Below are 16976 nucleotides of genomic sequence, written 5' to 3' on the forward strand. Positions count from 1 at the left end.
CATGTTTGTATCGCATGAGTGGTGTGCTATCACACATGTTAGTATCGTGTAAATGGTGTTTAGTATTGTGTAAGCGGTGTTAGTATTGTGCAATTGGTGTGCTAGGATTGTCTGTGTAAGCAGTGTCTTAGTATTGTATAAGCAACATGTTAGTATTGTGTAAGCAGTGTGTTAGCACTGTGTGAGTGGTGTGCTAATGCTGTTTGCGTAAACGGTGTTAGTATTGTGTAAGACGCATGTTAGTATTGTGTAAATGGTTTGCTAGTACTGTAAACAATGTTAGTATTGTGTAAGCAGCATGTTTGTATTATGTAAGTAGTGTCTTAGCATTACTTAAGCAGTGTGTTAGTATTGTGCAAGCAGTATTTTAGTATTGTGCAAATGGTGAGTCAGTATTGTGTGAGCAGTGTTGTGCATGTGGTGTGCTAGACTTTTGTGAGCAATGTGTTATTATTGTGTGAGGGGTGTGTTAGTACTCTGTAAGCAGTGTGTTAGTATTGTGTCAGGAGTGTGTTAGCACTCTGTAAGCAGTGTGTTAGTATTGTGTAAGTGGTGTGTTAGCATTGTGTTAGCAGTGTGTTAGTACACTGTAAGCCGTGCGTTAGTATTGTGTAAATTCTGTGTTAGTGCTCTTTGTGTTAGTGCTATATTAGTCCAGTTTCTGCGACCAGTCTGTCTGCCTCCTCAATATTACGGGGTCCTTCTCTGGGATCGTCATGAGAACAGTTAGAACCTCTCCTTTCTGACACCTGTCCTTCCGTCAGACTCCTGGGCTCTGATGCAGCTGCTTTGCATTGAGATACGCACAGAGGATCCCCTCCACGGCTACGGGGTGAAAGGTTCAGAACTCATTTGTCAGTATTCATCAGCTCGCAGCTCTTGTTCAGTAAGCATGTGTGTGTAATCGTTCAGCAGATGTCTCTGATTGCATGCCTGTTCTGTGGGTGTGTGTTTCTGATCTTGTTATATGTGAGTGTGTGGTGCAGGTGTGTGTGTGTGTGTGTGTGTGTGTAGTGCAGGTGTTTTAGCCTGTTTATTTCCCCCAGGCTCAGGCTGTCCTCTCCTGCTGGTTCCTGCTCCTCTCTGCAGGCTGAGCAGTCATCAGCACCAGGGTAAGTAGCAGCAGTAATTACTCACCGCACGGGTAGCTGAGGACCTGGATGTCATCAATCGCAATGTAACCAGTCCTCTCGCTGGACACCTCTGCTTCAAAAATGACCTGTGAAAGCAAGGGTGGGGGTGCCAGAAAAAAAATAAACAAATCAACAGCGAGACATTCAAAGTGCTGAACCTCTGAAGCTCTGAATTCCTGAAACTGAATCGATCCACAATTCTGTTAATAAAACCATTCGTGTGCCATTGTGTGAAGAGAAGATGGCTCCTACCATCAGGAATGGTAAACTGTGTAAAGCCAGAGAGTGAACACAGACATCTATACCTGCTGCTTTTTAATTTAATTGACCATACACCCATACACAGACCACACAAATTATTGACCATACACAGACCATACACCCTATAGCACTGCCCCCCCCCAAAGAACCCCCCACCCCCCCAAAGACCCCAGTCCCTACTGCACTGCACATTACACACTGTGCACAACACTGCTTTTGCATGTCCTAGTTTTGACAAATGGCTGCAGCCATACCTCCATGCACTCTGCTGTTGGTGGGAAATCTTCCCTCTGGTACAAATAAAAAAACCCCAATGCCCCAGTGCATTGACGGGGACACTGTGCTGTAGGAGATGCCGTCTTTCGGATGAGACGTTAAACCGAGGTCCTGACTCTCTGTGGTCATTAAAAATCCCATGACACTTATCGCTAAGAGTAGGGGGTTCCCCGGTGTCCTGGCCAAATCCCAGATCTGGCACTCGCAAACTTGCCACTAAAAATCATCCCCAGATTTAATTGGCTAAATAAATGTTCTCTCCCTCTCCACCTTCGCTAATGTGTGGTGAGCGTTCTGGCGCAAAATGGCTGCCGTGCATCACCCAGGTGGGTGCTACACATTGGTGGTGGGTGAGGTGAGTTCCCCTTCACTGTAAAGCACTTTGAGCATTTGGAAAAGTGCTATATAAATGTAATTAATAATAATATTAATAATAATAGTTTTACACAGGGGGGTTTGGAGGGGGGTTGGGGGGTCCCGGGCTTGTACTGTCCTCCTGCTCCCCACTTTATTCTGACTGACCCCCCCTGAAGGTGAGTAAGTTCACCAGGTGTCCCGTATTGAGCACAGAGGAACACAATCACCTGAGCAAAATGCTTACCTCATCAGCCGCAGCAGCCCGTGGCCTCAGCGATGTCTGCACCTCTATCAGAGCTGTGAATGCAGTCTGAGAGCTGCACGTACACGTCACTCACTCAGATAATCACACGCTTTATTTATATTCCTGATGTGACACTACAGTGTTCCCGACTACTTTTAGCTACAAGTTATCAGAGCTGGAAATGAGCTGTGCTCTGTTTGTTTTGCCTGAAAGAGCAGCTGATCTGGCCTGTAAAGGGTGGAGGGACGAGCCACGCATGACCGATGAGGAACAGTAATTATGCTCCTGCTTTTATGAATAAATAAGGGGAATTTAGGCAATGGGTCCCCACTGCAAAACCCTAACTCTACTGCAAAAACTGCACTTTTTTGTTGAAGGCACAGCATCTGCTCTAGTTTCTAAGCTCATTTTCAGTTAGTCATAATGCTTAGCCTATTGATCTGCTCCATACAACTGGGAATCTCTAGCAGTTGAGGCTTTATTGGTTTTGTCTTGACAGCAATCAATGTTGGACTCAAGTCTGTTTACAATTTCTGCCCTCAAGCAAAGCAATAAAAATTTGATGAAAAAGGGGAGTTTAAGTTGTGTTTTAGCTTCATATGCACAGAAACACGCCTCCAGGCCAAAACCAACCGATCCTCGTTGCATGAGTCTGCTCCAGCATGCACTGCAGACAAAGGCTTTTTTTATTTCTTGATTGGGCCCTGTTCTACACAATCTTAGTAATCAAACTATTCACAGGTGGCTGAAGTGCACATTCTCAGCTTTTATGAAAGAGTAACATAGAAATTACAGCACATTTTATAGATAGTCCCTCCACCCCATTTCAGGGCACCAGACTGTAATGTTTGGGACAAATGGCTGCACAGGACCCTGAAACAGGCAGGAGGGGAAGGGAAGATGGCTGCAGTACAGGCCTGGCAGAGCTGCACCAGGGAGGCACCTGCTGAAGTCTATGAGTCACACACTCTGGCCAGTTACTGCATTCAACGGATACGTGACAAAGTACTAAACATGACACATTTATAACTCCACACGTATAACTCCATCCCTTTAACATCCACACACATATAACTCCATCCCTTTAACATCCACACACATATAACTCCACCCCTTTAACATCCACACACATATAACTCCATCCCTTTAACATCCACACATATAACTCCATCCCTTTAACATCCACACACATATAACTCCACCCCTTTAACATCCACACATATAACTCCATCCCTTTAACATACACACACATATAACTCCACCCCTTTAACATACACACACACATATAACTCCACCCCTTTAACAGGCTCACACATACCCAGGTTGGCTTTGTTTGGTATGTACAGAGCTGGCAGAGAGAGCGCATTAAGCCTGATCCGCGGCAGTGTTCACATGCAGATGTTAAATTAGCGCAGTGGTGAGGCAGGGCGCGTGCCGATGCTCCTGGGATGCGTTTGCTTGTCTGTCACATGGCGGCGAGAGACTAGCGGTCCTCCTCGCAGAGGAGCACGATGTGTGGTGTAATTTTCTCCCGAAGTGCCCAGCACATTTCAGGGCTGGGGGGGAAGGGGTGGGCGGTATTTCTGCTCAATTTGGCCCAGCTCGGGGCCGTGTAGACCGCCACTTTACCTGCAGGTACCGGCTACCTGCGGCAGGGGAAGAATGGAGTGGGCGGGGCCGTAGGTGAATCACTGCTTTCCACGAAACGCCGCTTTCCCAGCATAACCGCTTTCAGAGCAGCCCGCCGAGTTCCCATCATTACAGCTTTCAGCCCCCCCCCAACCAGCTTTCAGCCCCCCCCCCAACCAGCTTTCAGCCCCCCCCCACAACCAGCTTTCAGCCCCCCCCCCAACCAGCTTTCAGCCCCCCCACAACCACTTTCAGCCCCCCCAACCAGCTTTCAGCCCCCCCCCACAACCAGCTTTCAGCCCCCCCCACACCAGCTTTCAGCCCCCCCCCAACCAGCTTTCAGCCCCCCCCACAACCAGCTTCAGCCCCCCCCCACAACCAGCTTTCAGACAACACTTCAGCCCCCGCCACAACCAGCTTTCAGCCCCCCCCACAACCAGCTTCCAGCCCCCCACAACCAGCTTTCAGCCCCCCCCCCAACCAGCTTTCAGCCCCCCCACAACAGCTTTCAGCCCCCCCACAACCAGCTTTCAGCCCCCCCACAACCAGCCTCCAGCTCACCCCCCACAACCAGCTTCCAGCCCCGCCACAACCAGCTTCAGCCCCCCCACAACACAGCTTCAGCCTCCCCACAACCAGCTTTAGTTCCCCCCCTGCACCCCTAACACACTGTATTAACCCATCCCCTAACACCCCTACAACCCCACCCTAAACACACTGCAATAACCCTGCCCCTAACACCCCCTACAACCCCGCCCCTAAACACACTGCAATAACCCGCCCTAACACCCCCTACAACCCCACCCCTAAACACACTGCATAACCCGCCCCTAACACCCTACAACCCCACCCCTAAACACACTGCGATAACCCCGCCCTAAACCCCTACAACCCCACCCCTAAACACACTGCATAACCCCGCCCCTAACACCCCTACACCCCACCCTAAACACACTGCAATAACCCCGCCCTAACCCCCAACAACCCCACCCCTAAACACACTGCAATAACCCCGCCCCTAAGACCCCCTACAACCCCACCCCTAAACACACTGCAAAACCCCGCCCCTAACACCCCCTACAACCCCACCCCTAAACACACTGAAACAACCTCCTGCTGCTTGACACTGACTGAAACCCCGCCCCTAAACACACTGAAACAACCTCCTGCTGCTTGACACTGACTGAAACCCCTGACACACCCCGAGTCTGACAGACAGCACACAGTATTTCAGCTGCTGATTGAGCTGCTGGCACAAGTCTGCCTGTCAGTCGCTGCAGGAGAGATGTGATTGGTTATGCAAAGACAGCATGTAGCATCACATCATGCTGAGTTCCAACTGTCCACTGATCTAAATCCAGTGCCTGTGTTCAGTCAACATCAATATCACTGTGTGCTGATCACACAAGCATCTTCCACCAAACGCCCTGCTCACGAGCACACATAAACAGCAGATAATGAGGATGAAAACCAGGAGTGTCAAATGATCATTTAAAAAAAACTGATGGCAATTAAAGACAATTTTACTCACATTTTTAACAGTACTAGAATAAAATATTAACTAGAGTTTTCTACAAACCCTAAGAATTAATCGTAAATAAAGATGTAAATGGATGTTTTGTTTGGATTTTTTCTAAATAAAGAGTGATGATTAACAAACGATGTCTCTCTGCTGAGCAGAACCTTCTCACCTGTGACACCGCTGTTACTGTAAAACACACAGAAAACACACTTTTACTTTTAATTGCTAATAATACAGAAAGTCACTGAGCCCATTGACCACAGGTCAACAACTGAGAAAAACACTTCTGCATATAAAAGAGACCGATTCAAACAATGTTTCTTCAAAGTATACTTAAAGATTTTACTAAAGTCATTCAAGAGTAAAAACAATGAACTGTTAATGGCAAACAGCACACAATGGGGTTAATGGAGACAACTTCTTCCCTCACCTCTCAATTAAAAACACCAACAGCCCTGAAGTGTCTGTTATCTGATCTTTGAGTGTGACCACATACTAGCATTTACAGATATATCACACACACACATACATACTCACACACACACACACACACACACACACACACACACACACACACACACACTATACACACACACACACACGCACACACACACACACACACACACATTATACACGCACACACACAGGCATTTAAACACATATCACACACACAGGCATTTATTGTGTATTGGGTCTCTAGCAGGTGTGTGTGCAGGTGTGTATTGGGTCTGTAGCGGGTATGTGTGCAGGTGTGTGTTGGGTCTGTAGCAGGTGTGTGTGCAGGTGTGTATTGGGTTTGTAGCAGGTTTGTGTGCAGGTGTGTATTGGGTCTGTAGCGGGTGTGTGTGCAGGTGAGTGTTGGGTCTGTAGCAGGTGTGTGTGCACGTGTGTACTGGGTCTGTAGCAGGTGTGTGTGCAGGTGTGTATTGGGTTTGTAGCAGGTTTGTGTGCAGGTGTGTGTTGGGTCTGTAGCAGGTATGTGTGCAGGTGTGTGTTGGGTCTGTAGCAGGTTTGTGTGCAGGTGTGTGTTGGGTCTGTAGCAGGTATGTGTGCAGGTGTGTATTGGGTTTGTAGCGGGTTTGTGTGCAGGTGTGTATTGGGTCTGTAGCGGGTGTGTGTGCAGGTGAGTGTTGGGTCTGTAGCAGGTGTGTGTGCAGGTGTGTATTGGGTCTATAGCGGGTATGTGTGCAGGTGTGTATTGGGTCTGTAGCAGGTGTGTGTGCAGGTGTGTATTGGGTCTGTAGCGGGTATGTGTGCAGGTATGTATTGGGTTTGTAGCAGGTTTGTATGCAGGTGTGTATTGGGTCTGTAGCGGGTATGTGTGCAGGTGTGTGTTGGGTCTGTAGCAGGTGTGTGTGCAGGTGTGTATTGGGTTTGTAGCGGGTTTGTGTGCAGGTGTGTATTGGGTCTGTAGCGGGTGTGTGTGCAGGTGAGTGTTGGGTCTGTGGCAGGTGTGTGTGCACGTGTGTACTGGGTCTGTAGCAGGTGTGTGTGCAGGTGTGTATTGGGTTTGTAGCAGGTTTGTGTGCAGGTGTGTGTTGGGTCTGTAGCAGGTATGTGTGCGGGTGTGTGTTGGGTCTGTAGCAGGTTTGTGTGCAGGTGTGTGTTGGGTCTGTAGCAGGTATGTGTGCGGGTGTGTGTTGGGTCTGTAGCAGGTTTGTGTGCAGGTGTGTGTTGGGTCTGTAGCAGGTATGTGTGCGGGTGTGTGTTGGGTCTGTAGCAGGTTTGTGTGCAGGTGTGTGTTGGGTCTGTAGCAGGTGTGTGTGCACGTGTGTACTGGGTCTGTAGCAGGTGTGTGTGCAGTGTGTATGGGTCTGTAGCAGGTGTGTGCAGTGTGTATGGGTTTGTAGCAGTTGGTGCAGGTGTGTGTGGGTCTGTAGCAGGTATGTGTGCAGGTGTGTGTTGGGTCTGTAGCAGGTTTGTGTGCAGGTGTGTGTTGGGTCTGTAGCAGGTATGTGTGCAGGTGTGTATTGGGTTTGTAGCGGGTTTGTGTGCAGGTGTGTATTGGGTCTGTAGCGGGTGTGTGTGCAGGTGAGTGTTGGGTCTGTAGCAGGTGTGTGTGCAGGTGTGTATTGGGTCTATAGCGGGTATGTGTGCAGGTGTGTATTGGGTCTGTAGCAGGTGTTGTGTGCAGGTGTGTATTGGGTCTGTAGCGGGTATGTGTGCAGGTATGTATTGGGTTTGTAGCAGGTTTGTATGCAGGTGTGTATTGGGTCTGTAGCGGGTATGTGTGCAGGTGTGTGTTGGGTCTGTAGCAGGTGTGTGTGCAGGTGTGTATTGGGTTTGTAGCAGGTTTGTGTGCAGGTGTGTGTTGGGTCTGTAGCAGGTGTGTGTGCACGTGAGTGTTGGGTCTGTAGCAGGTGTGTGTGCACGTGTGTACTGGGTCTGTAGCAGGTGTGTGTGCAGGTGTGTATTGGGTTTGTAGCAGGTTTGTGTGCAGGTGTGTGTTGGGTCTGTAGCAGGTATGTGTGCAGGTGTGTGTTGGGTCTGTAGCAGGTTTGTGTGCAGGTGTGTGTTGGGTCTGTAGCAGGTATGTGTGCAGGTGTGTATTGGGTTTGTAGCAGGTTTGTGTGCAGGTGTGTATTGGGTCTATAGCGGGTGTGTGTGCAGGTGAGTGTTGGGTCTGTAGCAGGTGTGTGTGCACGTGTGTACTGGGTCTGTAGCAGGTGTGTGTGCAGGTGTGTATTGGGTTTGTAGCAGGTGTGTGTGCAGGTGTGTGTTGGGTCTGTAGCAGGTATGTGTGCAGGTGTGTGTTGGGTCTGTAGCAGGTTTGTGTGCAGGTGTGTGTTGGGTCTGTAGCAGGTTGTGCAGTGTGTTTGGGTTAGCAGGTGTGTGCAGTGGTATTGGGTTTGTAGCGGGTTTGTGTGCAGGTGTGTGTTGGGTCTGTAGCAGGTATGTGTGCAGGTGTGTGTTGGGTCTGTAGCAGGTTTGTGTGCAGGTGTGTATTGGGTCTGTAGCAGGTGTGTGTGCACGTGTGTATTGGGTCTGTAGCAGGTATGTGTGCAGGTATGTATTGGGTTTGTAGCAGGTTTGTATGCAGGTGTGTATTGGGTCTGTAGCGGGTATGTGTGCAGGTGTGTGTTGGGTCTGTAGCAGGTGTGTGTGCAGGTGTGTCATGTAAGCAAGCCAGATGGGCTGATCTTTCATTCTCCGCTTGTTGTTATGGTGATAGCGGTGACTTATCCACACTTTCATAACATAATCACACTCAGAAAAGAGTGAAGTACAGGAGCTCAGGAGGGTCAAAAAAGGTGACTGCAATTCATTACGATAAAGAGAAATGAATATATTCTTTTTAAATGAATTGTATGAGGTAATGGTTCTCCTGACAGTCATTAAGGACTGTGGGTAAAAAGCTTCAGATATGGCCTGGGGCTTGGAGATGGAACCCGGGAGAGCAGGTCAGTGCAGCATTTCAAACATTCAGCGGATCTCCAGCACGCAGAGAGAATGGGGACAGAGCAGGGAAACGCAGACGCAGAGCAGGGAGACGCAGATGCAGAGCAGGGAAACGCAGACGCAGACGCAGGGAGACGCAGACGCAGAGCAGGGAGACGCAGATGCAGAGCAGGGAGACGCAGATGCAGAGCAGGGAGACGCAGAGCAGGGAGACGCAGGGAGACGCAGACGCAAAGCAGGGAGACGCAGGGAGACGTAGACACAGAGCAGGGAGACGCAGACGCAGAGCAGGGAGACGCAGGCAGACGCAGAGCAGGGAGACGCAGGCAGACGCAGAGCAGGGAGACGCAGACGCAGGGAGACGCAGACACAGAGCAGGGAGACGCAGGGAGACGCAGACGCAGAGCAGGGAGACGCAGACGCAGACACAGACGCAGGGAGACGCAGACACAGGGAGACGCAGACGCAGACACAGGGAGACGCAGACACAGAGCAGGGAGACGCAGACGCAGAGCAGGGAGACGCAGACGCAGACAGACGCAGGGAGACGCAGACACAGGGAGACGCAGACGCAGAGCAGGGAGACGCAGATGCAGGGAGACGCAGACGCAGACGCAAACGCAGATGCAGGGAGACGCAGACGCAGACGCAGACGCAGGGAGACGCAGACGCAGAGCAGGGAGACGCAAACGCAGGGAGACGCAGATGCAGAGCAGGGAGACGCAGATGCAGGGAGACGCAGACGCAGGGAGACGCAGACGCAGAGCAGGGAGACGCAGACGCAGGGAGACGCAGATGCAGAGCAGGGAGACGCAGATGCAGGGAGACACAGACGCAGGGAGACGCAGACGCAGGGAGACGCAGACGCAGGGAGACGCTGACGCAGCGCTAAACCGCTCAGGGATAGGCCTCTTGCGCACAGAGAGAGCTCTGCTCTTAATGCCTCTGACATTTGCAGAATAAAACTGGCCCGCATTTGTGGAATGGAAATCAGCCCATTCTAATGTAAATCTCTGCCATGGTATGAAGGCATGGATCAATGCACTCCTCCCCCGTCTTCCTCTGCGGGGGGTTCCGACTGGGACTGTGACACTTTCACTAACCCAACGCAAAATGGAAAGAGCTTGAGAGCGCAGGGACGGTCTTTCAATTCATCAAATGAAAGAAAAACACAAAACGGAGTAGTTTGATATAACAAAGAGAAGATCAATAAAGTAACATCCACAGCAGAAGGGAATCTACTGAGTATGAGTGTGTGTGTGTGTGTGTGCGTGTGTGTGTGAGTATGTGTGTGTTTTTGCGTATGTGTGTATATGTATGTGTGCATGTCTGTGTGTTTGTGTGTGTGTGTTTGTGCGTATAGGTGTGTGTATGTATTTGTGTGTCAGTGGATACGTATGTGTTCTCTTGGGTGTGTATGTGTGCGTCTTTGTGCGTACAGATGTGTATGTATTTGTGTGTGTGACTGTGTATATGTACGTGTGTGTGTTTCTGCATATAGGTGTGTGTGTATGCATTTGTGTGTGTGTTTGTGTATATGTATGTGTGCTTGTGTGTTTGTCCATTTGTATATATATATGTGTGTGTGTGTGTGTGTACTACTGTAGTACACCTTTTTGACCCCACATCAATGTTACTCTGGTCAAATAAAATGTGCGTAGAAGAGCCTGTGCTTTTCATAGGAAGCGTAGTCATTGCAGTAAAGCACTCTGTGGTCTGCCAGAGCGGGCCACCCCAATAACTCAGCTTTCCATTTTCAGCAGACGTACTGAGGACCGAGAGCGTTTGTCAGATCTCAGTGTGAAAATATGAAAGATCAATTACACAGACAGCGCTGCGCACCCAGAATCCATCACCCCCACAGCCTCACAACACACCACATATTTATTCACAGCGTGTCCACAGAGGGCGCTGTGGGGGCTACTCTGAAAAGCAGTGCAAAGCAGCACATCATTACAATGATCACTGCAAACGTAAGGGCTTATGGTGCATTGGCATGCAGGTAACAGCCCTCAATGAGAACCTGTATGGAAGTTAGAGTTACAGTAAGTATTAGAGAACAGCCAATGACATCCTCTGTGCAAATCAGATTACTGCATTAGAACAGCCTATGAGAACCTGTATGTAAATTATACTACTGTATCAGATCAAACAATTAGAGCCAGTATGCAAAGTGGATTACTGTTTTTTGAAGAGCCAATGAGAGCCTGTATGTAAATTAGCTTATTGCATTAAGACAACCAATGCGAGGCTGTATTTAAAGAGTTGCAGATGGTTGCTATGGTGATTTTGAGAAGCAGGATGCCAAATTGGCCGCCTTGCTTCTCTGGTGCAGGATGTGACTCTCAAATTTTCTATCTCAGAACTTCATATTTTAAGAGAAGAAGTGGAAAGAAACTGCCAAAAATTTAGGAAGCACAAACAACTCTATTTTTAAACTATTGTTCCATGGCAACTTGATTCCAAATGAAAATTTGAGAGTTAAACTGCCTTCACAAGAACCAGCACCAGCCTCACTGCACTTGTAAACGATGTGTGTGAAACAGACACACAGGTTCTGTGCACTCAGCCTCACTGCGCTTGTAAACGATGTGTGTGAAACAGACAGACAGGTTCTAAAGGTTCTAATGAGTGCACTCAGCCTCACTGCACTTGTAAACGATGTGTGTGAAACAGACAGACAGGTTCTAAAGGTTCTAATGAGTGCACTCATCCTCACTGCGCTTGTAAACGATGTGTGTGAAACAGACAGACAGGTTCTAAAGGTTCTAATGAGTGCACTCAGCCTCACTGCGCTTGTAAACGATGTGTGTGAAACAGACAGGCAGGTTCTAATGAGTGCACTCATCCTCACTGCGCTTGTAAACGATGTGTGTGAAACAGACAGGCAGGTTCTAATGAGTGCACTCAGCCTCACTGCGCTTGTAAACGATGTGTGTGAAACAGACACACAGGTTCTAATGAGTGCACTCATCTTCACTGCACTTGTAAACGATGTGTGTGAAACAGACACACAGGTTCTAATGAGTGCACTCATCTTCACTGCACTTGTAAACGATGTGTGTGAAACAGACACACAGGTTCTAATGAGTGCACTCAGCCTCACTGCGCTTGTAAACGATGTGTGTGAAACAGACACACAGGTTCTAATGAGTGCACTCAGCCTCACTGCGCTTGTAAACGATGTGTGTGAAACAGACAGGCAGGTTTAATGAGTGCACTCATCCTCACTGCGCTGTAAACGATGTGGGTGAAACAGACACAAGGTTCTAATGAGTGCACTCAGCCTCACTGCGCTTGTAAACGATGTGTGTGAAACAGACAGACAGGTTCTAATGAGTGCACTCAGCCTCACTGCGCTTGTAAACGATGTGTGTGAAACAGACAGACAGGTTCTAATGAGTGCACTCATCCTCACTGCGCTTGTAAACGATGTGTGTGAAACAGACAGACAGGTTCTAAAGGTTCTAATGAGTGCACTCAGCCTCACTGCGCTTGTAAACGATGTGTGTGAAACAGACACACAGGTTCTAATGAGTGCACTCATCCTCACTGCGCTTGTAAACGATGTGTGTGAAACAGACAGGCAGGTTCTAATGAGTGCACTCAGCCTCACTGCGCTTGTAAACGATGTGGGTGAAACAGACACACAGGTTCTAATGAGTGCACTCAGCCTCACTGCGCTTGTAAACGATGTGTGTGAAACAGACACACAGGTTCTAATGAGTGCACTCAGCCTCACTGCGCTTGTAAACGATGTGTGTGAAACAGACAGGCAGGTTCTAAAGAGTGCACTCATCCTCACTGCGCTTGGGAAAACACATATCCTGCCTGGGGAGGGAGAGGCACTTATATATATATATACAGTATACATACAGTACTGCGCAAAAGTCTTAGGCACCCTAGATTTTTAAATATAATGTATAGTATATATCTGGTCTTAGATATTTATTTTTTCTTTTCTGCATTAGTGTGTCAGTAGAAAAGGGCAAATTTGAGCTTTCCGAACATGAATTTTCCAAAAAATGAAATTTTACAGATACATTTTTGTATTTTGTTAAATAAAGTAATATTTTAAGTAATAGACTACTTCTCAGATAAAAACTTGATCAAGGGTCTCTGGGATTACCTAGAGAGCCAGAAGCAAGCAAAACAGCCAAATTCTGCAGAAGAACTGTGGCAAGTTCTCCAAAATACTTGGAACAACCTACCAGCCGATTTTCTTATAAAACTGCCAGACAGTGTACCTAAGAGAATTGATGTAGTTTTTAAGGTGAAGGGTGGTCACAACAAACATTTATTTTATTTAGTTTTTAAGTATTTACTGCTCTTTATATTATTTTTTTAGATATTTATAACCTTTCATTTCATTATTTTTGAAAGCACCTTAGCTGTACAGCATTTTTTTACAGGTGCCTAAGACTTTTGCACAGTACTGTATATATATATATATATATATATATATATATATATATCAGTCAGATAACAGAGACGATAACACAGATGCTCACAGTTGGGATGTAGCACATTGTGTGTGGTTCACAGGTAAGTGCGTAGGGAATGTGACGTACAGGTGAGTGTGTAGGGACTGTGACATACAGGTGAGTGTGTAGGGAATGTGACGTACAGGTAAGTGTGTAGGGAATGTGCTACACCTCCAGGGATAGTATTTCAGTGTATACAACTGATTTATATAAACAGAACAAAGCAAATGAAATGAATGCACAATTATTCACCCTTTTGTTATGCGATATTAATAAGACTGTAACAGCATCATTAGTACTGATGTGGGATTAATCCACATCAATAATACCTGCGGCCTGCTGTTGTTTTGCGTCTGAGATAGAGTGAATGGGTAATGTGTATCAGCAACAGACAAGTGTGTGTGTATGTGTGTATGTGTGTGTGTGTGTGCATGTGAGTGAGTGTGTGTGTGTGTGCGCATGTGAGTGTATGCGTGTGTGTGTGTGTGTGTGTGTGTGTGCATGTGAGTGTGTGTGTATGTGTGTATGTATGTGAGTGTGTGTGTGAGTGGGGGAGTGTGTGTGCATGTGAGTGTGTGTGTGTATGTTTGTGAGTGTGTGTATATGTGTGTATGTTTGTGAGTGTGTGTCTATGTGTGTATGTTTGTGAGTGTGTGTGTGTGTGTGTGTGCATGTGAGTGTATGTGTGTGTGTGTGTGTGTGTGTGTGTATGCATGTGAGTGTGTGTGTGAGTGGGGGAGTGTGTATGCGAGTGTGTGTGCATGTGAGTGTGTGTGTGTATGTTTGTGAGTGTGTGTGTATATGTGTGTATGTTTGTGAGTGTGTGTCTACGTGTGTATGTTTGTGAGTGTGTGTGTATGTTTGTGAGTGTTTGTGTATGTGTGTGTAAAGTGAATGGGTAATGAGTATCAGCAGGAAACGCAGTTAGATGCAATGTGTGTGTTTATGTGGGTCTAGCTCTGTGTAACACAGTGAACAATAAAGACATTTCATAAAAATATTTCATAACCCCTGTCCTATGGACTCAACAGGTCTTTGTTGCAGGTTAAACTCAAATGAGTCATATTTGATTCCAGTGTTAATTAAACTAATGATAAACAGTGATAAATGATAAAATGATAAATGAGGTGGGCGGGATCTGCTACAGTTTTGGTTTAGGGCTTAATTTCTAATAAAATACTTTTAAGAATAAAAACCATTCTACATTTATGACACAAACAGACCTTGGCCCGCCCACATACTCTATTCCCAGTCTAAACACAGAAGAGGTCATTCCAGGGAAGGTGTCGTTTCCTACACTCTGCGAGACTGTAGTGCTTGCAGGCGGATAGAAGAGTAACCATTAGCCACTGGTACCATGGCACATACAACCGTTACTGTTACCCACAGTAACCATTGCCCAGGGTCATCTTTACCCAGAGTAACCATCATTCTGGTAACCTCCCACACTAAGTAATTATCACCCAGAGTAACTACCTCCCACATTAACTATCACCCACACTTACTATTGTTCACAGTTGTTATTGTCCATAATAATTATCATCCACAGTAATCCACATGTATATGCATATTTGTGTTTGTGTATGTGTGTGTGCGCGCACACATGCATGCATAATTGTGTGTGTATATGAGTTGTGTGTGTGTGTGTGCATGTGTATTTGTTGTGTTTTTGTGTGTATATAGATAGATATACACAAAAGGAAAAACATCACGACAAATGTGCACACCCTTGCACATTTGCACACTTGCACATTTGCACAGGCATGAATTTCCATTTCCCTGCACTAGCTCAGTGATTTAATTATGTTGATGTTGTCGTGATGTTGTCCTTTTGTTTTTTGTCTTTATGTGAACCCTGGCTGCAAAACGAATTTCCCCTAGTGGGACAATAAAGATAACCTTGAACCTTGATCCTTCAGATAGATAGATAGATAGATAGATAGATAGTTAGATGCGTATCAGCATGCGTGTGTTGTGTATGTGTGTGTCTGTGTGTGTTTGTGTGTGAATACATGTGTGTGTGTCTGTGCGGGTTTGTGTGTCTGTGTTTGCGTGTGTCTGTGTGTGTCTGTGTGCGTGCGTGTGTGTGTGTGTGTGTGGGTGTGTTCGCGTACGTGTGTGTGTGTGTGTGTTTGCGACAGTGTGTGCCTGTGTGCATGTTTGTGTCTGTGTGTGTGTGTATGTGTGTGTGTGTGTTTGCGACAGTGTGTGTCTGTGTGCATGTTTGTGTTTGTGTGTGTGAGAGTGTGTGTGCGTGTGTGTGTGTGTGTGTGCGTGTTTGTGTGTGTGAGAGTGTGTGTGCGTGTGTGTGTGTGTGCGTGTTTGTGTGTGTGAGAGTGTGTGTGCGTGTGTGTGAGAGTGTGTGTGCGTGTGTGTGTGTGCGTGTGTGTGTGTGAGAGTGAGAGAATGCATGTGTTTGTGTTTGCGTGTATGTATGTGTGAGTGTGTTTGTGTGTGTGTGTGTGTGTGTGTGCGTGTTTGTGTGTGTGAGAGTGTGTGTGCGTGTGTGTGTATGAGCCCTGCCTGGGTAACTCATCACACAGAAGCTATAGTCCTTATAAATGAGACACCAGAAGAGTATTTATTCCCCGAGGAAGCAGTGAAATGTCATTTATCATTTCTGACGCACCTTACAGAACAGAGCCAAATCATTTCCTCCAACAGAGGCGCATTGTGCTTTAACTTCCTGCTGTGAGACGCCTCTCTGCCGCTGCAGCTATTAAAACTAAATATTTGGAATTTGGGCGAGGGTTCGATTCCTGTCCCTCACAGCCCAGCGAAATACATCACTCTCAGCTGGAGAGTAATCTCTCCGCTTTGAGCGATCAATTTCAATCTCTCACCGCGGGCTGCACATCTCCGAGAGAGCGGTCTCTGCGGAGAGAGCGCGGTTATTACAGTGTGCCTCGGTCCAGTGCTGCAGAGAGCCTGACAGTGATGAAGTGAGCAGCTCCAAAAGATGAAAACATGTTTTGAAGCTGAAAAGTAATACTCTGGCTTACTAACATGGATTGTTTCCTAATTCTGATCAATAGAGCGATTGCCCTTCAGTGGGAGAAGAGCAGCCTCTCCGCGCGGCAGGTACGCCCCGCTCCTCAACCAGACGAGAAGATTGACTGTAACCACGGCGTCTGGACATCAAGCCGCTGAAACCACACAAATCTCCCGCCCTGAAGGATTATGAGCCAAATCAATAATCAATAATGCACATTTCTGCCTGTGTTAATGAAGTAAAATCAGTGAAAGAAGACTCCTTCAGGAGGAGCAGATTGTCTACATGATGTTTACAGCTTGATGAGCAAGGGGACCCTGCAAGCCAATCTCACACAGCAGCATGTAAATGTGAAGCCAACATCAGCATTATACATGTATGGATATCTACAATGAAGAAGACAGGATCTTTTGGTGAAACGTTTGGGACCTTACTGACAAGCTTTTTGTTCCATTTCCCCTGGGACAAAATGATGGAATTAGTCTGCACCTGGCTCTGGAAAACAAGATCAATATTTTGGATGAAGCTAATAAAAGCAGACCTGGTTCTGAACATTTATATATAACTATCTAAAGAAGCATATAAACACAGAACACTGCTCTCTGCACATACAGACTGTCCCTGAACACTGCTCTGCACATGCAGACTGTCCCTGAACACTGCTCTGCACATACAGACT

The 16976-nt window shown here is 47.1% G+C and overlaps 1 protein-coding gene across 13 annotated transcripts in view; it reads right to left on the minus strand.

The window, feature by feature from the left end:
- Positions 1-16976, minus strand: part of LOC135238676 (receptor-type tyrosine-protein phosphatase kappa-like) — a 164375-nt gene that overhangs the window by 86603 nt on the left and 60796 nt on the right. For all 13 annotated transcript variants that reach the window (XM_064306819.1, XM_064306815.1, XM_064306822.1 and 10 more), the window contains exon 4: positions 1138-1219. In XM_064306819.1, coding sequence (XP_064162889.1) covers positions 1138-1219 — 82 coding nt within the window. The remainder of the gene's footprint in view (positions 1-1137; positions 1220-16976) is intronic.

The sequence above is a fragment of the Anguilla rostrata genome, chromosome 1, assembly GCF_018555375.3.
Source record: "Anguilla rostrata isolate EN2019 chromosome 1, ASM1855537v3, whole genome shotgun sequence".
NCBI lineage: Eukaryota > Metazoa > Chordata > Actinopteri > Anguilliformes > Anguillidae > Anguilla > Anguilla rostrata.